The sequence below is a fragment of the Bos taurus genome, chromosome 7, assembly GCF_002263795.3.
Source record: "Bos taurus isolate L1 Dominette 01449 registration number 42190680 breed Hereford chromosome 7, ARS-UCD2.0, whole genome shotgun sequence".
Taxonomy (NCBI): Eukaryota; Metazoa; Chordata; class Mammalia; order Artiodactyla; family Bovidae; genus Bos; species Bos taurus.
In genome coordinates, this window is record NC_037334.1 from 26,607,411 (window position 1) to 26,632,574 (window position 25,164).

Below are 25,164 nucleotides of genomic sequence, written 5' to 3' on the forward strand. Positions count from 1 at the left end.
CTCACCACACCGTCCTCTGAAACCATCCCACAAACCCTACAGCCTATTATGTGGGCAGCCCACGAGCTGCTCTGTCTGCCTACGAGGTGCCTGTTTCGTTTGTTCTGCGTCCTCTCTGGCTGGGAGAGCCATCCCCACATCCGGGGCGCACTCTGGGCCAGCTGCCTGTGGTGGTACCTGCTCCCCTCTGGCCTGACCTCAGGGGTCATGTTTCGCTGACTTCTCAAAACAGGGGAAAGGGCAAGGACCCTTGGCCCTCGGACTGCTTTCCCCACACCTCCTGCCACAAATGGTTGCATAACCACTGTTTCTTTCACGCTGACAAATGTGCTTGATGTCATTGTGTTGTGAGTATGTGTGTTTCCGTGTATCAGAGAAGAATTGGAAACAGGAGTCATGTCATCAGTTCATCAAAAAAAAAACCACAACTGTTATAAAAACAAGTTAAGAAGCAAGTTCCTTCTTCACTTTCCTCTCTTACTCTGGCTCTTTGCCTGCCTGGCCTTAAATCAAAAATTCACCTGAAAATTAGCTGTTATCCCCTTTCCCTGTGTTCTAAATGAGTATAAGCCTGCCTGTATGTTTGCTGATTTTATGTTCCTTGAATTTGAGACAAATCCAGACAGGGCAAGAAAACTATTATATTTAAATTTTTAGTGTCCAAAAATATTACACAGAGTTATTACTTAGGGTTCTGCTTGGTCCCATGCCTCTCTTGCCCTGATTCATCTTTTTATATTAAGACTTTAATACAACATGGATCCAGAATTCATCTAACAACCTCATTTTCCAAAATACAATCATAAACCAGGAAGCAGGGCACAAAAACTTTCTGAGTACCCCAATTACATGTTATAGAAACCATGTGCTAAAGGTGCCAGTAATTCATAACATCAAAAATTAAGGAAAATACACAATTGTATTAATGAAACTAAACAGATATTACTTAAAAAGTTTCTAACAAAAACAGGGATTTTTAAAAAACTACTCAAAGATGAAAAAGATCATCTACTAGAAACCAGTAACAAACAGGAAACTATACTGGAGCCATTTTCAATAAAATTAGGAAGAAGATAGGAATTCCCACTTTTATCTATATTTGTCAACATTCATTTAGAAGTTTGGGCTTCCCTCATAGCTCAGTTGGTAAAGAATCCACCTGCAATGCAGGAGACCCTGGTTTGATTTCTGGGTCAGGAAGATCTGCTGGAGAAGGGATAGGCTACCCACTTCAGTATTCTTGGGCTTCCCTTGTGGCTCAGCTGGTAAAGAATCTGCCTGCAATACAAAGGACCTGGGTTAGATCCCTGGGTTGGGAAGATCCCTTGGAGAAGGGAAAGGCTACCCACTCCGGTATTCTGGCCTGGAGAATTCCATGGACTGTATAGTCCATGTGGTCGCAAAGAGTCAGACACCACTGAGCAACTTTCACTATTCCACTGTACTATTTATAAGTTTAAATTAATGCAATCACTCAAGTAAATGACACATTACAAACACTGAAAAGAAGAGACTAATTTATCTTTATCTGTAGATAATAAAATAACCTTAGGGTTTGCTAAAAATAACATGAGAATTAAATAAGAAGTTTGGTAGAGTGACTAAATAAAAAATAAATATTCAAAGGCAAGACTTTCTTTATCCAGAAATATCCAATTAAAACTTAAATGGGATTCTTCAAAAACTATAAAATACTTATAAATAAATTTCCTAAGAAAGTGTGAAGCCTAAATTGGAGGGGGAAAACACCCTACAGTAACTTATCAAAAGTCATAGACCAGAATTTTAGAAATAAAAAAATTAGAGAGGAAGGTTAAAGGAATTTTTAATTCACAGATATAAAAAATAATGATAGCTAATATTTATACAGTTTCTAGATATCATTCAAGTTAATAATCACTAGTATTTATACAGTTCATAGAATCACTCAACTACAATAATAGCTAATATTTGGAAGATTTAGCACTGTTCTAAAAGCGTTAATGTACTCATTTAATTCTTAACAACAACCCTAGAAGAAAGTACAATTATTGTTTGAACATTATAGATGAGCATATTTCCAAGGACAGAGGTTTCAAATTCTTTGTTTGTATACTTTTCTGCCTCTCAAGCCTCTTTCTCTAATTTTACAGGCACAGCTAACAAGCTTGGTTATCAAATCTTTCAGGATACAATGGATTAAAGAGCAAATTAGAAGCTGTAGGCTGAACAAAGCACTCTGGGTAACACCTTACCACCTAACACACAAAACGGACAAGCTGTGGATATAAAACCACACTCCACACAAGCATCAGGAGAGACCTGTAAGTCCCACTGGGTCTTACTCCTATCACCACCACACAGTGAAACGACACATATTCTTAAGAGTACACAGTGTCATAGGAAGGTAACTTTATGCCTGACATATTTTTTAAAGATAATAAATCTATCCAGAAATCTTTAAAATGTTAGAAGTGTTGGGGTTTGAAGTGGCTGCCCTAATCACTTAACTGTGTAGAACTGATCCATCATGGGTTTCTGATATTTTCTCATTTAAAAAAAAAATGCTTTCTCTGCATCTTCAATTCACCATTGTTGTCAGCGGTCCAGTTGCTATGCACTGAGTTGGGAAGGAATCTGTCAAATACACTGATACCTTAGAGATGCTTCTGGGAAGATTATAGAATAGTCACAGACAAATGGTCGTAAATGTGCTCCCTGGACCTTCCCAGCTTCGCTTCCATGCAATAGTCAGAGAGGCACACGGCTGCCCTTACCTTTCCCCTGTGTAGCCGGGACTGCAGTGACATTGGCCTGTGGCAGCATCGCAGGTCCCTCCATTATGGCACTGACATTCTTGCGAACAGTTCTTTCCAAAGCGACCCTCGGGGCAAGGCTGACCACACACTGTGCCCTGCATTCAAAGAGACTTGGAAAATTAGATGGGCCTCCAGTCGGGGAAGGGTCAAAGAGAGAGAGAAGGGAGAAAAGAGAGGAAAGGCAGGGTATGGGAACGGGGCTGCACAAAGATTAGACAAAGGAGATTTTAGAACACATAAACTGTTTATCACCTCAAAGATGTTAGAAATTCTAAATTGACTTATTTTCTTAGTAAGCCTAAATCTCAAGATACATGCATAGGTGGCAGCATAGTAATCATAAGAGATACCTATGTTAAAAAAAAAAAATACAGTCACCTCAAATGATTATGGGAACCTAAGGAATTTAGAAATCCTCCTAAGTGTTCTTCCTGTGTCTTACATGTACAGTAAGTGAACAGCACTTATTGAGCATCCATTACATAAATGATAACATCTGGCCCAAATGGAATATTCAAATACTTTACCATATGTTCTAGAGAAAATACACCTTATCGTTGGTTATATTTCTTATAAGCAAGCATTAGAAAAAGGATGGACATTTTGTGTATCTGAATTAACATTAACATTGCCTAAGAAATACTTCAACAGAAACAATTCTAGACATTTTATTTTGGAAGAAAAGACACTTTTACTTTTCAGCAGGTTCAACAAACATTGCTGGGCCAAGATCAATAGGAAAACTAATTTCCTGGGAGAGGAATCAAGAGAGTAACTTGGACACATCTTCTCACCCTAGAGGCTGTCTGTCTTGTCAGATATTGTCATATTTATTCCAGCCCTATGTAGAGAAGCATAAGATACTTTACCAATAAGTCAATGGAATACTCTACTATTTTCTACTTCCTTTGGCTACATAACTTGGCTTTGTAGTTTATCATGTATTGGAGTTACTATTACATCAAACAAAATAACCCCAAATAACAGGGATTTTTACAATGTTTTTAACTGTTGGAAGCTGTTGCTTTGTCCTCCTTCTCTATAAAAAAAGACAGACTGTGGGCACTCTGAAATTGGAGGCTGGCGAACACCAGATGGTTTTGTAAATGTTTATTCTGGATAGCATAAGAAAATGCATTTCCTCTAACTTCTGGCTACCCACAAAGGCAGTTGGTGTGCTAATTAAGTCTCCTCTGGTGGTTTCTAGCTATCTACCAATGAGAAAAGTTCTTCCAGAATCTTGGAACTGAAAAAGCCTTTGAGAGATGATTCAAATCAGTGCTTAAGTGAGAATCATCTATGTGCCAGGCATCGTGCTAAGCTCTGAGAATCAAAGATAAAGTCACAACCTTTAATTAGCTCACAATATGATGAGGGAGACATATATAAAAATAGCTCTAACCCCTCATTCTAGCACAACATATTAACATGACTAGATGAAATAAATATGCCAAGGGTCAATCCATGGTAAGCCAGGGTTCTGGTGAAAATTCTCACTCTCTCAGGAACTACTTACATTTTGTAATGGTCCCACATAAGCTTTAGAGATGCTGTTGAAATACTGTTTGCAAAGAAAGATTAATGTGAGTCAATAGCTTTAAGTAGAATATTATTGGACTTCCCAGGTGGCTCTAGTGCTAAAGAAGCTGCCTGCCAAAAACAAAAAAAAAAAGAAAGAAAGAACCCTCCTGCCAATGCAGGAGATACAGGATACATGGGTTTGACCCCTGGGTCTGAAAGATCCCCTGGAGGAGGGCAGGGCAACCCACTCAAGTATTCATGCCTGGAGAACCATGGAGAGAGGAGCCTGGTGGGCCACAGTCTATACAGTAGCAGAGAGCCCGATACGAATGAAGTGACTTGGTATGCACACAGGACATTATTAGTTGAAATATATACTTGTGTATGTGGAATAGGAATACATAGCCACCTATGAAAAGCACTTAGGATTACTGCCCAAATAAAATGCTGCAAAGAGAAGTGTAACTTGGAAGCTCAGCTGCACTTAGAGAAAAATAACCTGAAACATTCAGTAAGAAACATCCATCAGGGTAGGGGTGCAGAGTATACGGGAGGCTCTGCTTGGGTGATGGAGAGGGCCATATGTCCACCTCCTGGGACTCACGGTCCAAACTCATGGTCACCAGCATCCTACCTCATGACCACTCCAACCCAGAAGAAGAAGAAGGCTTCAACCTCAAGATGAGGCAACTCTACAGACAATGTCTACACAAAAATTCTGCAAGTAATTTTTCTATGGCTCCTCATCCAAAGAACATGGAGCTCCCTGGACACTCCACTACTTCAGCAAAATCCATCCCTTGCCAAGAACTAAGTAATGACCAGTGTTTGCAAAAGGCTGACTATAAGAAATAAAAGAAGAGAAGGAATCAAAGATATTTCAGCATTTCTACTTTGGGCAACTAAGAGACAAGTGTTGGTTTGCATGAAGACAAAAAAAAAAGTAAAAAGAGAATCACCTTAAGAAAGGTTTAGGTGTATGACAAATTTGGTTCTATGAACACTGACTTTGACAGGCCTGCTTCCAGGTCAGTAGTTCTTCAATAGCTTCTCTATTTGCCTCACCATCAGGCACTCAATAAAAGGCCCCCTTGCACTGACTCTATTGCTCCATGGAGTTTCTCCAGGCTCTGCTTCCTTGTCTTGTCTGCTTATTATTTCCAATTCTTGCCTTCGGTCTTACATTTCTTTTTCACTTCTCCCAGTGGTCTTACCATCTTGAACCCAATCTTACTTCCCATGATTCTGACTGGAAGTGGACTCCAAGTCTTCTTTGCTCTATTCCTACAGCAAGGGCAATCCCATGTCTGCCTCCTAAGGCTCCAGCCTAGGCATAGTTCAGGCAGATAGTGACACATGTCTTTAGGTGAAACTAGGGTGGAGAGTCTAACAGCACAGTGACAAATACACATCTGTGTTCAGGTCAGAGAAGGTCAAGGCTGAGAAAAATCAGCTGATGATTGTTAAAGCAATGGATCTTAATGAGATTTCCAGGAAAGATGTATTGTGAGAAAAGAGAAAGACTGGCATGAAACACAGGAAATAAAATGGTATATAAAAAAAGAGGGATTAGGAAAAGAGATCTTTAATAAGAGAGGTAGGAGAAGGGGAGAAGTGGAGAAAGAGATTAGGAAAGGGAGGTAGATGAGCAACAGAGTCAAAAGCTTTGGAGGAATGAAGTAGAATGAAGATGGAGGAATTGTTATTGAATCTGGTAATTACATCACTTGTACCCCTGCAAGAGCAACTTCACTACAGCTCATGGAGATGGAAGGTAGTCATGAAGTAAACTGCTGTTTTGTTTTCTGTATGTTAACGAAGGAAACAGACATTGGTCATTCACTCTCCTGTCTTCAAGCAGACTTTTACAGAAACCAACTCAGAGAAACATGAGCCAATATTATTGCCTGATTTTAATCTACCTAGTAAACCAGCTTTGACATTGGGTATTCCACATAAGATTAAGCCTGTGAGATACTACACAAAGAAAGAATACCATAGTCAAAAGTTGGGAAGTATAGTAAGGTACAGATCATTACACTAAAGGCTCTGAGTTCTTCAATACTTGGAAAACTTGATTGACCTCAATGAGTCTCCAGATTCAAAGACCAAATAACTTTTTCACACAACACTTAACCTGTTGAGAATAATGCTCCCAAAGAATAATAATGATCCATATAACATAATTATGAAAATGCTTATTTGAATACTTACAGTAATTAACAGCTTTTGTTGTCATGTGAAAGGCGAGATATTTCCCTTTTATATCCTGAAGGGAGATGCAGGACAGATGGCCTACTAACTTTTCCATGAGAACCCTCAGTAAACTTCAAGTTCAGGATTTAATCACCTTCTGCCTTCTCTGGACTAAAAAATTCCTGCTTTGAAATGGTCAGATATTTCCAATTTTGAAATTTTTATCCATTGATGTGACATTCTTTTGTATTAAAGTTCTCCCCATGCATTTTCACTCAGGTATCCTGGAACAAGGGTCTTTGGCAGGTGGGGAGGGATGCTTACCAGCCAACCAGGAGGACAAGAGCACTCTCCAGTGACGTGATGACATACGCCTCCGTTCTGGCAGGGGCATCTCTGCTCACACTGTGGTCCATGCTTGCCAGGGGGACAAAGATCCTCACAGCTGAGGGATTAACATGTGACAAAGGACACCATAGTTTATCCCAACCTACAACCCTTAGGTTCACAAACACAGCAGCACCCAGGACCCTAAAATAGACAAGCTCCTCTGTTCAATATTGTTCATTTCATTAACAACAAGAGCACCAATCATATTGACTGGAAGGGTCAAGGGGTCACCTACTCCTTCCCTTTTGGGGGGATATTTTCTACTGAAACCATTTCGATTTGAGGAGAATCCGTCCTATCAGAGAGATGACTCTCACTGGCCACACACTCTTAGTTACAGGGACTATCCATGCAACTCTCAAAAAGCCCATGGGTTACACTGGGAGTGTACTTGGTGTGTTTGTTCTAATCTCAAAGAAGAATGAAACATCTTCACATCACCTAATTAGTACATATTCCTTGTACTCAATTTTTAGCATTCTCTTCTGCAAAATGATGAACCTCCTCCATATTATATGAATATACCTCCTACTTTAAGCCTTTGTCTTTTTTACGCTCCTATAAAATTGCTCCAAATTTCTCAAAGCCTTATTCAACTAGGACCTTGATAAAAACCCATAAAAGCAACATTAACAATTAAATAGTCTGAGATGCTCATCCATTTTTCTGAAAATCAGGGCTTTCTTGGCTAATTCAGTTTTTTCTTTAGCTTTACTTTACAGCCTTAACTCTGTCAGCAGGAAACAGCTACCTCATGAGCCACATTTTTTCAAGTTTTAGTTCTGTGATTTACAGGTGTAAAAATTTTCTCAGTAAGGGAACAAGATTTTTTTTAATCTCACTTTTTTGGACAAATTCTGCCTCTTAGTCTGTTTGCTAATACAAGCAAACCAAAGAATGCCCTTCCCACAAAATAAAGAAAGTAGTAGAGACAAGGGCTTCCCTGGGCGCTCAGCTGGTAAAGAATCCACCTGCAATGCAGGAGACCTCAGTTCAATTTCTGGGTCGGGAAGATCCCCAGGAGAAGGTATAGGCTACCCACTCCAGTATTCTTGAGATTCCCTGGTGGCTCAGACAGTAAAGAATCTGCCTCCAATGCAGGAGGCTTGGGTTCCATCCCTGGGTTGGGAAGATTCCCTGGAGGAGGTCATGATAACCCACTCTAGTATTCTTGCCTGGAGAATCCCCATAGACAGAGGAGCCTGGTGGGCTACAGTTCATGGTGTCACCAAGAGTCGGACACAACTGAGCAACTAAGCACAACACAGTAGAGATTAAGTACTTGCTTCTATGTTTTCCAGAAAGAATTAAACCATGTGCACATATACTACACGAATGTGGTACAAGTCCTTTTATATTCACAAAACAACACATACATATCTATGAGCATTAAATAACCCAGCTGACCTTTGAGCATAAACTATTTCTAACATCTATTTCCTTCTCTAAGGCACTGAACTCATCCTCTTTTATCCATCTTATTAACTGCCACACAGAGCAGAACGACATGGACCGTTAATAGCCAAAAGTGTAAAATGAATGCAATCGAAGGAATTATCAAAGTGTGAAATGAATGCAATTGAGGGAGTGTCAAAGTGGAACCCAAATCTGCCCCAGCAACCCCAAATATTGATATTCAACACAACATCCAGGCCCTCTATCTCTGCTCTGCCAAAGGAAGGCATGGAAGCTGGTTCTAAGACCCTGACTGGGCTCTAATGCTCAACAAACAGCAGGAGCACCTAACGGCCATCACTGCCTGGAGTCCTGTCCCCTCAGTAACTCCTTAGGCAGCCAGAGAGACAGAAGTACAGGAATATGAGGCTGGCGGCAGCAGGAACAGAGAGGGTGGGCGGGCTCTGCTGCCCAGTGGCGATCACTTACAAGGCTCCAGTGTATCCAGGTGGGCAGCGGCACTCCCCCGTGACATGATCGCAGGTTGCTCCATTCTGGCACTGGCATCTCTGGTGACAATCATTACCGTAGGTGCCCTGCTCACAGCGCTCCTCACAGCGCCAGCCCCGGAAGCCCGCAGCGCAGTGGCAAGCCCCTGTGATGGGGTTGCACAGTGCCCCATTTTTGCACTGGCACCGGCTGCTGCAGTGAGGTCCCCAGTGATCACCGTCGCAGGCTGAGGTTGGGGAAAGAAACAGTGGAGGGCATCAGAGTGTGGGTGTGGATAATGGCAAGCTCTTCAGTACCAGCTTTCCTCTCCCCTTGGAGAGAGTGGCTGGATGACCCCTTCATCACCATTTCTCCACTGAGCAGCAGGGCTTGGGTACACACCTATGGCAATATTTCACTGGTGCTCAGCACTGGACCACTTTCTATCACTCCATTACTCAAGCATCGCTTGAGGCCTGTGCTCAGTCTGCTCCCTACACCTGGAGTGTTGTGTGTGATGTGGGCAGAGTCACTGGCTAGGGGAGGGTGTGAGCAGTTGTGGGCAAAGAGGAGGCTGACTAGGCAGGTGGGAATGGTCAGCTTATGCAAGGGTTTTATACACATCAAGAAGTTTGGATTGTATCTAGTTGACAGAGGATTGGTAATAAAGGATTTTAAGCACTGAGGATCAATGGAGATTTGTCTTCTAGTAAGATCAGCTGCCTACAGCATGAAGAAGGGGCAGGAAGGAGCTGACAAGAGACAGGAAACCGGGCAAGAAGCATGGCAGTCAGCGGCTTAGCGACTCACGCAGTGACCAGAGGGATAAAGAAATGACCCACATGCAGTCCACTGTGGAGTGGGCTGATCCTGCTAGCTATGGGCCTGGGCCGAGCTCCTGAAAAGGAAATTGATGTGCTTTCACGATAAATCAGTCAAAATATGTGTGATTGGGAGGTAACCAGAAAAGGCAGGGAAAAAAAAAAAAAAAACTGACTAAAATGTTTAAGTCATTGACTTATTTTAAAAATATAACAAGCCGGAACTTGAAAGTGGACAGCAAATAAACAGATAAGAGATAGATAAAACCAGGAAAGATAAAGGCAATAAAAAAGCATTTAAAAAACTTTAAGGTGCATTTCCCAAGGAAAGGAATACTGGCTTTGATTCAAGTCAACGAGCAGGAAAAAGCAGAGAAGAAAAAGACTTCAGTTGCAAACATTCTAAAATTTATCAAGGGTGACAATAAGCAAAGTCTACTCTTAACATGCATTGCCTAGTCAGTCATCCATTTATTAATTAGATGCTATAAAAATCACTGGGGAGGAAGTACCCTGCCTAGAGTTCCTAGGATAAATTGCCTTTATGATAAAACAAAATTTCATTTCATAAAAATTTTGTAATGTCAGATACAGAATAAACTATTGAAAAAAACAAAACTAGGCACACAGAAAACAACTTTTTAGACTTGCAGGATTCATCTCCCAGTATTAGAACCTACCTTTCATTTCATAATATCAAGAAATTTAAATGAATAATTCTGTTTCTAATAAGTATGGCTTTAGTCTTATTAGTACTTTAATAAACATAATTTAACACAATTAAATAAAAGCAATGAGAAAGAATTATTGAACCTAAAGCAGATCAAGAAAGCAATTACCTAAGAACAATCTTCTTTCACAAAATAAGATAAGGTGATGGTTCCAAGATGAGATTTCAGCCTAACTATTATTCATATGAATAGTTTTTTTTTATTGCCTGTGGATATGGACAACACTCCTTTTTCTTTCAGTTTTAATTCTTTCAATCTAAGATCCATTCTTTAAAAAATTACATGGTGTGTTTCTTGAAATCCTCCAAGCTATCTCAGTTGGAAAGGAATCTATCTTGTTCTGAAGGTCCCCCAAAGTAAACAAGTCCTTTGTAACTAGGCCCTGGTTCATCAGTCCTAAGAGTAAGGAAAATCTTCATTCTATGTAAGTCAAAGCCATTATTCTATAATTTGATCCTCCCGTCCCCCCACATCTTTTTCACAGTATAGTCAATCTAGTATAGCATTGTTCTCTATATTATAAATGATTTTACTCCTTAAATGTAAATACATCCTTGATGCCAGTATAGCCCAAATATATACTAAATACTACAACTTCAATACTTTGATGTATTTTTTAAAGGTTTATTCAATTTCACACATTTTCTCTGCTGAATCCTCTCCAAAATGTCCATATTCCTTTCAACTTCTGGGAACTTCATATTATATTAAAGATCCATTTTTCCTTATGTATAATGGAGAATTAATTAATTGACACAAGAAAACAATGTAGCTAATAAATCTACCTTGATAAGGATATCATGATCATGTTAAAAGAATTAAAACAAACAAACAAAATAACAACTCATGAAGGGTTAGAGTCCTTTCCCCTCACTGTGAAACTGGATTAAGGTGGGCTGGAGCATATACATTTTATAGAGTATATTTTACAATAAGAGGTGAGTGGTAGGAAGAAGCCAAGTACTGAGGGGACAGAACTGGTCTCTCTTCTCCTCATAATTCATTTATTTGCCCACCCCCTTCAACAGCTTCTCTTCCAGCACAGCAGTCAGGCAGATATCAGTTCTATTATGATCAGACAAAAACAAAACTCTTAAGATATCTCCTTGTGGCAGAAACAAGTTTATAGCAGAAATTGATGACTATCAGCATCAATCCATCCACCCATGTAACACAGTAGTCAAGAGACATGAGTTCAATCCCTGGGTTGGGAAGATCCCCTGGAGAAGGAAATGGCAACCCACTCCAGTAATCTTGCTGGAAAATCCCATGGACAGAGGAGGCTGGCGGGCTACAGTCGGGGTCGCAAAGAGTCAGACACGACTGAGCACACACACACATCAGCATCAAAGAAAGGGTTAAAGCATCAAAGAAATATTATCGTGCCGACATGGTTAATTTTCTGGCTGTGTCTAAGCGTTGTGGCATGCTTTGAAGTGACAGCTTCTCCCCTCGGGGTTGTATTTCCCTAAAAAAGCCATTGATACATATGCCTCACAATGTGAATACGAGGCACCAATATGGACTCCGTTGGGAGGAAAATCCACAGACAGAAGTCTACAGAAAAACAGACAGGAAGTAGAGTAAGTAAGATACAGAAGCCTGGCTTGAATGTAGGCGTCACTGCGACTTCCTTTTTTCATTTGTCAGATTTAACTGCTTCAGTACATTCACTGTTAAATGTACCCCAGTGAGTTACACAGTTTATCGCACAAAAGCCAGCTTTCTTCCCTGATTACTACATACACAAGAGTATGTTGAGTGTCCCGACAAGAGGCAGAATTTGTTCCTTATGTTTAGTGCCAAGCTTGGACAATTATCCTGAATTCAACTACTGCATTTGGAAAGACAGTTTGAAGAGGGTGAACTCAAATTATCTGGCATCTTTTAGTTAACATTTCACACAAATTTCAAGGGGCAAATGTTTCACTCCTCAAGAAAAAGGGACTAGGTTGGTTTCTCCCACTGACAACCTTTTTAAAAATATATGTATAACTGAACCACTGTGCTGTACATCAGAAATTAACACAACATTGTAAATCAATTATACTTCAATAAAATACATTTTTTAAAAAAAACAATGTAGTTAACACGGAAATAGCTTGAATAGCCTAACAGGAAAAGGTAAATGAACAAAATTTCGTTTCCAATTAAAGAAGGGGGTGATGCTTCCTTTACAGCTCCTGGTTTCAGCTCTTATTGTGCTAACAGCTAGGAACAGGCTGTCAGATGCCATGTGCCCAGATTCATGCAGGTATTTCAGGAGACAGCTTACCGAGGGTCTCAGTACAGACAGCTTACTCTAAGAAGCTCTCATAATAAGTTAAACAAATAAAAGGAAATAAAAGGAATTTTAAACTACTATGCAATATCAGAAGTGTACAGTCCATGCTACAAACCCTTAAGGACAACTAGTAGAGCACTGAAGAGAATGGAATTACCCCTGGGCCGTTATGGCTGTAATTTCTAATGACCAGAGGTAGACTCATGGGCTAGGGACTGAAATTGATTCAAGCTGTATCTTTTAAGTACATGCCTTCTGCCAGGCATGGTACTAGACCTTGACTTCAAATAAGAATAATAAAGCTCATGTTTCTACAAGCTTACAGTTTAATGACAAGGTGTCAAGTTAGTAGGCAAGAGCATAAATACCCTGTGATAAGCGGTAAGGTAAGCATATGGACTGGGTACAATGGAAAATGCAAGGATGACATTAACTAGTGTTGGTGAATAGGGAAAGGCTTCCGTAATAAAATGATGTGTAAGATGAGACCTAATGGCATAGTGAATCATATATAGGTAAAGTGCGAAGGATTTGTATGTAGAAAAAGGAGGAACTGCAAGAAGAGGGAGGCTGCAGGCAGTTTTACATTCAGAAAGAATGATACATGCAACAGCCAAAAGGTTTTGAAAAGACAATCATGAATGCTCTCTTGGGGTTCTACACTATTACATCATGGCCCTCATCATCTTTCTTAGCCGTGTGCATAACAAAATGAAGAACAGAAATAAGCAGAGAGGAAGAGATATTAGACATGTCCTCTCCATCAGTCCTCCCCAGCCTGCCACTCAGTCCAGAACCTCTGAGCTTCAGGTACATTCTACAGACCCAATCTGAGATGCTCTCTGAAAAAGGCATTGTGTATTTTCCATGACACTAACTCTGCACTTTAGATCACAGTTTTTATATATGTTTGCCTTTTTTCATATCTCTCAAACTGAATTTCACAGATCTTAAGACACATAGATACCCTTCTGCTGCTGCTGCTAAGTCGCTTCAGTCGTGTCCGACTCTGTGCGACCCCATAGACGGCAGCCCATGAGGCTCCCCGTCCCTGGGATTCTCCAGGCAAGAACACTGGAGTGGGTTGCCATTTCCTTCTCCTTCTACATCTTATCAAATGTCAGCAGAAGGTTTCATACAACCATGTCCTGGCAGTCACCGTGCTGACAATGATAATGAGAAACATTCTGATTCGGAGATGTTGCTGTTGTTGTTCAGTCGCGAAGTCGTGTCTGGCTCTTTGTGACCCCATGGACCGCAACACACCAGGCTTCCCTATCCTTCACTATTTCCCGGAGTTTGCTCAAGTTCATGTCCATTGAGTTGGTGATGCTATCTAAACATCTCATCCTCTGCTCCTTTTGCCTTCAATCTTTCCCAGTATCAGGGTCTTTTCCAATGAGTCAGAGATACTAAGCTGTGAAAAACTGTGCCCCTGAGTCATGAAGTAGTATAATAATGACAATGAGCTTGATCCTCACAGGGAGGATGATAATAACTCCCTTTCTGGGAACACCAGCACTCTATGCAGTACTGTGGGAGTTCAGATACTATATCCAGTTTAGAGATTAGCCTGGGAAAGTGTATCAGAAGCCCCTGACTCATAAATTCATCTTTGTGGATTTTCCCAAAGGAAACAAACATAAGTATATAAAGACAACATCAATTCACAATAGTTAACCATTAATAATGTTTACAAATTGTGCCACCGATACTGTTGAAAGCACCTGAGACAGATGAACGACCACAGTGTCCCTATGAAGCAGGGACTACAGTCACCCTTATTTTATTGAAAAAACTGATAACAGCTGATATGCTTAAAGTCATACAGGTTAAAAGGAGTGAAGAACAGATCTCTTGTCTGTTTTCCAAACCACAATATTCTACCCTCTCCAAAGCTATAAGGATGTTTTTATAATAACAACAAAATTAGAAACAACCTAATTTTCTAGAAATAGAAGACTGGTAAAAAAAAAATTGGTATAATCATGCAATGGAATACCATGCATCAATTGAAAGTGATATTGTAGAAGAATACTTAGTGAACTTGAAAAGTGAAAGTGAAAATTGCTCAGTTGTGTCTGACTCTTTGAGACCCCATGGATTATACAGTCCATGGAATTCCCCGTGCCAAAATACTGGAGTGGGTAGCCTTTCCCTTCTCCAGGGGATCTTCACAACCCAGGGATCAAACCCAAGTCTCCACATTGCAGGTGGATTCTTTACCAGCTGAGCCACAAGTGAAGTCCCAGTGAACTTGAAATGTTTGTAAATATCATAACTGTAAAAAGTAGACTAAAAATATGTATCACATGATTCAACTTTAGCAACAGACTAGAATCAACTACATGAAAAGCTAAAAGCTAAGTCGCTTCAGTCGTGTCCGACTCTGTGCGACCCCATGGACGGCAGCCCGCCAGGCTCCTCCATCCCTGGGATTCTCCAGGCAAGAACACTGGAGTGGGTTGCCATATCCTTCTCCAATGCATGAAAGTGAAAAGTGAAAGTGAAACTGTCATTAATTTAGGTTATAAATGACCTCACGTCAGCAACTGTATGTGACTGACCCTAATGTGCAGGGGAGAGAGGAGAAGAGAGAAAATGAAAGAGACACAGAGACAGATACTGAAAAGCTCTGTGGTCATATGGGACCACTTGGTTATTCTGGATCTTAAGACTGTGTGATTTTTCTCTAATTCATCTGAATTAACTAGATTTTCTAAATTCTCTGCAATTGAATGTATCCTTCTGGTGGGAGGAGAAAAGCAAGCGAAAAGTTATGTTTTTAAATAGTTGGATCTGCTAAGCATTTGTATTGTGTCATGCTCTATGCTCCATGCTTTACCCACCTCCCTCTAGTCCTTACAGCACCAACAAAGTGGTATAATTACCACCTTTAGCACACAGAGGATATTTAGGATGAGAACATTTAGGTAAAACATCCAAAAACACTCAGCTGTGGCATCAGTATCCAAACCCAAGGTTGTCCACAAACAAAAGTCCAGACGCTTTTCACAAGGCCATTCTGCTCCTGAGGCAGTGAAATTAAGTATTTTGGTTAAACATAATACCTCACAATGATGTGTTTCATCTAATATGATCCATTAAGATGGAGCAGCCAATGATAAGACCTTCCACTGAGCAAGCTTATAGGGTCAGCCAGTGACTCAACAATGAGGGGCACTGAAAATAGGAAAATATCTCAGTAGTGAAAACATAGGGTGTTTCTCAAAGAGAAAATAAAATGAAGGGGATGGTCAGATCTGAAGAGCTTCTGTAAGTTGAAAATGATTCTCTGCAAACAAAAGAGCCAGTGAGCTCACTGTGAAAACAATATTGATGCCATTAGCTGAGTACTCTGACTGGAAAACTAGGTCCACACAGTACGTGGTACGTGGCTGCTCTCAAGATGCAGGTGGTGAGTGAGTGAAAGAGCACACACAGAACAGGGTAACTAACTAGGACAAGCAGAGAAACCTGCAAAACCATCATCACAATTCTAGGTACATTCTCTCCTCCTAACCTACTTCAGGTCCATCTAGTCAAGGCTATGGTTTTTCCAGTGGTCACGTATGAATGTGAGAGTTGGACTGTGAAGAAAGCTGAGCACCGAAGAATTGATGCTTTTGAACTGTGGTGTTGGAGAAGACTCTTGAGAGTCTCTTGGACTGCAAGGAAATCCACATAGTCCATCCTAAAGATCAGTCCTGGTTGTTCATTGGAGGGACTGATGCTGAGGCTAAAGCTCCAGTACTTTGGCCACCTCATGCGAAGAGTTGACTCATTGGAAAAGACCCTGATGCTGGGAGGGATTGGGGGCAGGAGAAGGAGGGGACAACGGAGGATGAGAGGGCTGGACGGCATCACCAACTCGATGGACATGAGTTTGAGTGAACTCTGGTAGTTGGTGATGGACAGGGAGGCCTGGCGTGCTGCGATTCATGGGGTCACAGAGTCGGACACGACTGAGCAACTGAACTGAACCTACTTCAAACCCTTAGTTTAGCTTTCCATGCAAAAAACAGGGAAAGAGAGAAGAGATTTCAAGATGCATTGAGTTTTGAAGATATGTCAGCATATGCAGCTATTTCATTTTATCGTCATAATAACTCAATGAGCTAGGTATAATTATTCCAACATACCATGTGAAAAATGGACTTAGATGATAATTTGCTCAAAGTCACTTAGCGTTCAAGTAGCAAAAGCAAGAGTTCAACCCAAACCCAGCAAGGCCTCCCAAGCTGTGATCTTGCACATGCCCTGCAGACCATCCCATGTCACCAACACAATTACAGGACCTGCTACCAGTGCACGTTACTGGCTTTTGCCAGCTTTTCAAGGGGGAACAGTGTAGAACCAAAGGCACACAGGTGTTTTGAGATGTAATACTTGTTTGCCTAAATGACAGTTCCCAGGTTCCAAAGTGTTAGTAGCAGGCTCATCAGAACCATTTGATAAGGAATGTTCCAACATGTCCACAGCCACACACGTATTGACAAAACCAAGGCCGCAGGAAAAAATCTTTGAACAAATGAGAGATGGTTTAGTAAATCTCTTGTTTTTGTATAGACCAAGAATAAAGAAAGGAGAACAATTAGAGATACAGAGACATACTAAATGGAGAGAGACTCCTGGAGGAAGGATCAAGGGCACATTACTATACTGCCTTACCCAAAGGACTCCCTCATCAGGGGGAAAAAAAAGGATGAAATCATTTTTCCCTGAGAGAAAAGAGTAATGTTTACCATCACATTCACCTTGTTATAAAATTCATCAATCACTTAGCTGGGGTGCAATCACTTAACACTGGACAGGCCTGGACCTTCACGGGGACACTGCAACTTCTTAGCCATGAAATTTGAACAAGTTTCTGACTTTTATTATACTTAATTTTCTGTCAAATGGGGATGGTGAAACATACTAATTACATCTAAAATACTTGTTGGTATGTGTGACACAGCATAGATCTGGTGGCAGCAGCAATTTTATTCTGTGGTTGGCTCAGTGAAATGTCCCAACCCTGAAAAAAACATCCTCCAGCTGTATATGAGGCCGGAATAACAGGCCTGTCGTTGGTTTGTATTATTTGTTTGTCTTGCATGAATCATTCATGCCAAAAAGGACAAGTTGGTTCTCACAATGTGAATTCCAAAAAACAACTTGCCCAGTAACTCCATAAAGTAAAAAATAAGCCCTGGTATCCCTCTTTTCATCCACTTTTTTTTTTTTAATAAAGCTAATTGGAAAAAGCTCAGGCCTGGGATGAAACCCAGTGTTAATTTACATCCTATTCTTAATTGTCAATTAAAAACTGGATTTAGAAATTTCTCATTTGCTGATGATTAATGTGTCAAGAGGTGCAGGCTCATAAATGGAGCTCAGAAATGTAAAAGGATAAACTTAGAAACAAATATGTGAACTTCTTAGAAATCATCCTCTTGGAGTAAAGAGGTAGATGGTGATAAATAGAATCTGGAGGATCTGCCATATTAGAAGGTGTCAATCCCAGGACTTGATTTTTTCCCAGCTTATCTACATCCACCAAGACCACAGAAACAGCCTTGAGACACATATTGAAGTATAATATACTTTCTTAAAACAATTGGTTCTGAATGATAGAGAACAACAAAAGGGCTCAATTCTGTGTACTTGTGTTATGCTATGCTATGCTAAGTCACTTCAGTCGTGTCTGACTCTGTGTGACCCCATAGACGGCAGCCCACCAGGCTTCCCCGTCCCTGGGATTCTCCAGGCAAGAACATTGGAGTGGGTTGCCATTTCCTTCTCCAATGCATGAAAGTGAAAAGAGAAAGTGAAATAGGGCTAAACAAACCTTAGATGAACTAAGTAGTCCATTTTTTATTCTGTGTTTTTCTTTTGTCTTAGTTTAATACTTTTGGAATCAAAGAAGTAAAATTGTGGAATTACCTGGAGTTCAAGAACCTTGTGGATACATCTCTGCTGCTGCTGCTGTCATTTCAGTCATGTCCAACTCTGTGCGACCCATCTCTACCAGACACTTAACACGGGATAATGTATTGAATCTTAGAACTCATGTTTATCATAGGGAAAGTGACGTCAGTTTATAATACATAACTACCCTCACCAGGGTTGCTGTTTGAAGTAACTATAAGTGCCCTTAACATCTAAATGTCAAGCATCTATTAGGTTATATCAGTCAGCTATACGGACTTAAAAATATATTTTTACATGGAGTTTCAGTGTGATGTTCTCCATTGACTTTAAGCACAGGATAATCTGTGATTATTAGAGAAATTAGCAGGAAAGAAAATTCAGCCTTTCGTAGTCTCATATGTAAACAAAGCACCAATAAGTCATTTTCAAGAAAGCGTCTCTATAGAGTGAGTAGCTTTTAGAAGAGACCAAAATAATTTTCTGCTGTCTCAAAGGATAGAAAAACACGATTCTTCCTGAAACATATACCCTTTCTTCCCAAGCTGTGGTTCCCTCGGGGTCTTTTATCTCCCTATGATTTCATTCCTTGTGCCTCGGGCTAACAAGGCTATGCTGTGTCATTCCCTTTTGTTAATGTAGAAGAAAAGATCCTCATTCAAAACATCAAGTGCTTTAAAAATAAAACAAGTTTGTAAAGCTTCTCCATCCATGAAGAAGAACAATAAAAATGTATTTTCCAGATCCTCTGAAAGCACTAAAACCTCACGTCCTTCACATGTCAAAAAGCCGGCTGGAGAGCTGACAGCGTGCCAGCAATCGCTGTTGACAGCCACCCAGTGCTGTTTATATTAATATTATTCAGTGGCTGAGAGAGAACCTTTATTCTTCTTCTTCAAAAAAAATGTTTATTAAATGAAGTTTGGAAGCATGAACTGTCATTTTTTGACTACAGTGGATGCTTATCCCAAGCGATGAACCAGGGAAAAAGGTGTGAAATGTTTATTCTTTAATGTGTCTAAATATAAATGCTGATGTCTCTCAATGAGAGCATATTGATGACTCTATTCATGGTACAGGAAAATCTCCAGGATATACATTGTAGGCTTGGATTTGTAAGGGATTTGGGGGGATTACGTTTATATTCACTGAAGTCAAAAGCATAATAACCACCTCGGGAGCCATTACAGGATATTTTGCTTTATAAAGTCTTGCCATAGTTTTGCTCTTTTGCTCATTCATTCTTTCCTAAGTTCTTTTTGTTGAGCACTTACTATTGCTCCTAAGACCTGTCCTATAGCTTTCTTTATCTACTGGAAGAGACTGGCCCACAGTGAGACTTATCAGAAAAGAACATGCTAATATTATAAGCCTTGCTTTGGTGTTGGAGAAGACTCTTGAGAGTCCCTTGGACAGCAAGGAGATCAAACCAGTCCATCCTAAAAGAAATCAACCCTGAATATTCACTGGAAGGACTGATGCTGAAGCTGAAGTTCCAATACTTTGGCCATCTGATGCGAAGAGCCAACTCATTGGAAAGGACCCTGATACTGGGAAAGATTGAGGGCAGGAGGAGAAGGGGACAACAGAGGATGAGATGATTGGATGGCATCCCTGACTCAATGGACATGAGTTTGAGCAAACTCCTGGAGATGGTGAAGGACAGGGAAGCCTGGCAGACTGAAATCCATGGGGACACAGAGTCAGACACGACTGAGTAGTTAAACAACAATAAGCCTTGCAGTGCACAGGATGCTTGAGGAACACAGAAGCCTTCAATCCATTGCCTTATATCTAGAGGCCTTATATCCTCTGGGCAGAGGACAGCAAGAACGGCAGAAGGCTCCCAGAGGAGGAGGGCTGGAGGTGAGTACCGAAGGATATGTACTCAGGACTACCACTGTGCAAATACTTATTACCTCCATCATAGATGTGGGAGTCTAAAAGGCCTTAAATAATCTGCTTAAACTGCAACAGTAAGGAAAGTTCAGTTCAGTTCAGTCGCTCAGTTGTGTCCGACTCTGCGACCCCATGAATCGCAGCATGCCAGGCCTCCCTGTCCATCACCAACTCCCGGAGTTCACTCAGACTCACGTCCATCGAGTCAGTGATGCCATCCAGCCATCTCATCCTCTGTCGTCCCCTTCTCCTCTTGCCCCCAATCCCTCCCAGCACTGAAATCACTGGAGCCTGAGCTCGGTGATTTCGAAGGAAGGCAGGACCTCAGGTCATGCCCTTTTCTAGAAGACACTGGACCACTTCCTCCTTGACTCCTTTTGCCTATGTATTTGTAGATGGACTTCTAATCCTATTAAACTGAAAACGTTTGAAAAAAGAGGTAGAACCTTACTCATCCCTCGAATCTCCTATTTATATCCATTACTGCTCCTGAAACATTTATGCCTTCATTCTTTCCTTCCACAAATATTTACTGAGAATCATTGGGTACCCAGAACTATGCTAGACATTAGGTGAATAAATTAGCTAGGCAGCAGTGAAGAAAACAGACAAAATTCACGTTTCTATGGGCCTCATATCCTGGAGGGAGATACAGACCAAAAAAAGAAGTGAACAAATGAAATATTTTCAAATAGTGCCATAAAAAATTAAAAAGAAGATGTAATAGATAGGTATGGGGGAATATTCTTTATATAGAGTCAGGGAAAGCCACTCCTGGTGGCGACACTTAGTAAGTCCACTGGCCTTAAGAAGCCAGCCACGCAAAGTTCCAAGGAGGAGAGCATTTTCGTCAGAGAAAACATCAAGTGCAAACGCAAAAATGGAACTACTGTGTTCCAGGAAAAACAGGCAGAGGCTAAGCAGTGTGGTACCCCGAGTGATTGGTGGGATGAGAAGGGGGCAGGAAGGTATGGACGGACAGATCAAACAGGGCTTGGTGGACTACATCAGGGCTTTGGCATTTATTCTAACAATAATGGGAAATACTGAGGAGTTTGCGGAAGGGGAGCAGCATGTTCTGAAGTACATTTTGACAAGATTACTCTGGTCTCAGAAGAGAGAACTGACCCCAATGGGGCTTGAGTAGATGCAACAGTAGGGACACTATAGTGATCACAGTTAAGAGAGGATGGTGGCTTGGATTTGAATAGCACCAGGAAAGAGTAGCAAAAGGTTAGATTTTTGAGGTTGAACCAGGATTTTCTGATAAACAGATATACAGGGCAATTACTCGAAGCTAAAAAAAAAAAACACAGGAAAAAAATCAATAAATGATGTGTAGTGGAGTTAAATAAAATGACAGTCCAGCCTTGTATTTACAGCTTATGAACTGACTAGCGCAGGTAACATAAACATCTATAGTGTTCTCAGGACACCCAGAGCAATACAAACCAGACATGAATTCATCTGGTAAGGACATTCATGGTCAGAGGTTGGGAGAAAAACAACACCAGAGGCTCTGTCTGGGGAGCCTCTTGGCAAGCAACTGTGAAGGAAGAGAGGCTCCTGCTCAAGGAGGGTGTGGCCTGCAGGGCAAAATGTGTGTGCGCACGGGCGCTTTGTCATGTCCGACTCTGAGACCCCATGGACTGCAGTCCACCAGGCTCCTCTGTCCATGGGACTTTCGATGCAAGGAATACTAGAGTGTGTTGCCATTTTCCTTCTCCAGGGGATCGTCCCAACTCAGGGATCGAACTCAAATCTCTGGTATCTCCTGCACTGGCTGGTGGATTCTTTACCACTGAGTGCGTCACCTAGAAATGAGATATCCACAAAGAGCCGCTCCATCTATTCTCTAGTCCACAGACTGGATTGATTCCAAGTCTGGTGGGAGGCACATTTGTCACACAAGGAATTGTTAAGTAAGTAGGACTTCTCTGGTGGTTCAAATGGTAAACAATCTGCCTGCAGTGCAGGAGACCCAGGTTCGATCCCTGGGTTGGGAAGATCCACTGGAGAAGGGAATGGCAACCCACTCTGGTATTCTTGCCTGGAGAATCCCCATGGACAGAGGAGCCTAGCAGGCTACTGTTCATAGGTTCGCAGAGTTGGACAGGACTGAGTGACTAACACGTTCACATCATTTATTGAGCCGTTATCATGCTGCCAGGAACAGTGCTGAGTGCTGAGTACTCAGCAGGTATTGTATCATTTAATTTTCACAAGTATATGACATAGATACTTTGAAACTTCTTTTAAGCTTAGCAAAGTGAGGCATCGAAACAGTACAGAATTGAGAACCATGAAGTCTACTGCCGTTCAGTTCCAACAGGGAGTTGGGTGAGTAGAAGTGGAAGAGATTGTCTGCCTCTCCAAAGAGGAACCAACAACAGCTCAGATTTCAGACTTTCACAAAGGCAAAATCAGCAGTTTCTATGTGTGATAATTCACGCAGTCCATCATTGAAATTGCTTTCATGTAGCTCTGATGAAACATTCATTCTGAGCTCAGTCTTTCCCACCTACCATCAATGTCTGGCCCCCAGGCCAGTGAACCCAAATGATCCACTCTTATTCCTGCTGCTCCATCAACCTGATTTCTAAAGCAATTCTGACAGTGCAATGGGGATGTTAACAACTTGCCACAAGGATTGGGCTCCAGTATCTTCTCTCCCCAGACAACATCGATCCTCCATTGTATCTAGTCAATAGACCTTCACATCAACAGACCTTGCTGGCAAACAAGTCAGCTTTTTGTGCCTTACAATTTCTGGTTTGTAATATCTTTCAAATGGATTCCCCCATTCGAATATCCTGCAGGCAAATTCTTATTACTTACTCCAAGCAGCACAGCACGTTTGCTTTATCTAAAAGGTTATCTGTGTTATTAAAGCTGTATTGGAAATGTTTGGGCAAATTTGGCCTCCTAGGCATGTTTTCACTAATTCTAAGTACATTTAACCAGAAATGCTATTGATGACTAAATAAACCTCAGTTTGGATATTTTAGATGAAAATTAATTTCCATTTTTTGCTTCTACTTGGTACTAGTGTCAAAAGTCTGGGGAACAAGCATTTGAGAACTATTTGCTGGCTGCTGGCTGACTTAGGATATGTGTCTCTGTGTGTTTCTGGATATGCCCTCTTACCAGAGGAGAAATAAATTTCACTATAGACCTTTAGAAAATCACAAATAGAATTATATGGGCTGAGAGAACAAATGTGTTATTGCTACTCATACAAAAGGTTTAAAGGGTTTCTGAAACAAAGAAAGGTCTTGGGGGTTGCAGACACATATTTATGAGAGTAAATCACACACAAAATCATACGTTTGAAAGGGAAGATACATATAATCTGGTCCAACATCCTTAATGTTACAAATGAGGAAATTACAAATTACTAAGGCATCCAACCAAATTGGTGTCGTTTTAATGCCATGTTTGTACATGCTCCACATCTCTCAGGAACTTCCCTTCGCTATTTTGTCTGGTGGTGTCAGTCCTGCCTCCTGCTGTCATTCCCCTCGGCATCCCTGACCTCGTCACCTTCATGAAACCTCCTTTCCCACTTCAGAAGGCACCATACCCTTGCGGTTAAAATTACTGGCTCTGAATGAGATGCAAGTCCAGCTCCATTCTTTACCAGAAGTATAAACGTAGGCCAGACACTTAACTTTTCTGTGCCTCCATTTTCTCATCTGTAAAATAGGAACAAGAATCGTAACTCTCTCATCCTGTTGAGCATTGAATGAGGTTATTTCCTATAAAGCCCTTGCAATAATGCTTGGCACATAGGAAGCACCCGTTAATGATGATGCTGTCATCATCAACGTGTCTAACTTCTGCTCCTCTTGGTATCAGCAGGTCATCTCTTCTCTAGTTCACCAAAAGAAGAAAGGTCATCAAATATGAATTCGCTCAGATCCTCCTCCCCACTGCCTATGAGCTCCTGAGCCCAGAAACCTATCCACATGCTGCCAGCTACTCTTTCCTCCCTCACTCTGCTGGGAACCGGAAATACTTTGTACTTCAATCCTTCCATCAGAGTCAGGATGCCATCTGTCTTCTCAGGAGCCATGTTCCCTCATTTAAATGACCTCTCAATTAAACCTCCGGACTTTCCCTCTCTTACTACCCTCTCAGCCTCTTTAACCTTAAAACACAATCAAAAGCAAACAAACACTCACAAAACTTGCTCTTGAGCTTGCATCTGTCTTTTACTAACTCCCTGTCTCTTTGCTCCTTCTTGTTGACCTTCCAGCTAAGCTTTCGGAAGATGAGTCTATGGCTTTAGCATCTTCGCATCACCCGTCACCACACAGCAGTCTGATTTCTGTTTCCAGCACTACATCAGGTCCTTCTTTTTAGTCCACCCGGAACATCTCTCACTGCTCTACCCAGCACCATTTCTGGCTCCTTCCATCCACCTCTTCTCCTGAGGCTGTTCTCTTCCCCAGGACAAGACACTTACATGTCTGTCTACTTTCCTACGGGCTTCGATCTCTGTGGGTCCAGCAACTGCCAATGGTTTCTCTATCCCCAGCATCCAGCACAGTTCCTTGCACACGTAATCAACGAAAAAGTTCACATCATGAACACATGAATGACCTTCTCAGAGTCACACATTCAATCTCGTTAAATGCAACAAACATTCACTGTGCTCCAGTCACATGACAGCAGAGTGGAGGCTAAAGAGATTAATAATACACAGACCCTACCCTCCAGGAGTT

At 41.2% G+C, this 25,164-nt stretch overlaps 1 protein-coding gene across 2 annotated transcripts in view; it reads right to left on the reverse strand.

Moving 5' to 3' along the window:
• The window catches only part of MEGF10 (multiple EGF like domains 10), a 182,330-nt gene that overhangs the window by 52,939 nt on the left and 104,227 nt on the right, over nucleotides 1-25,164 (reverse strand). For both annotated transcript variants that reach the window (NM_001046451.2, XM_005209094.5), the window contains 3 exon segments: nucleotides 2,757-2,893; nucleotides 6,840-6,960; nucleotides 8,790-9,036. In NM_001046451.2, coding sequence (NP_001039916.2) covers nucleotides 2,757-2,893; nucleotides 6,840-6,960; nucleotides 8,790-9,036 — 505 coding nt within the window.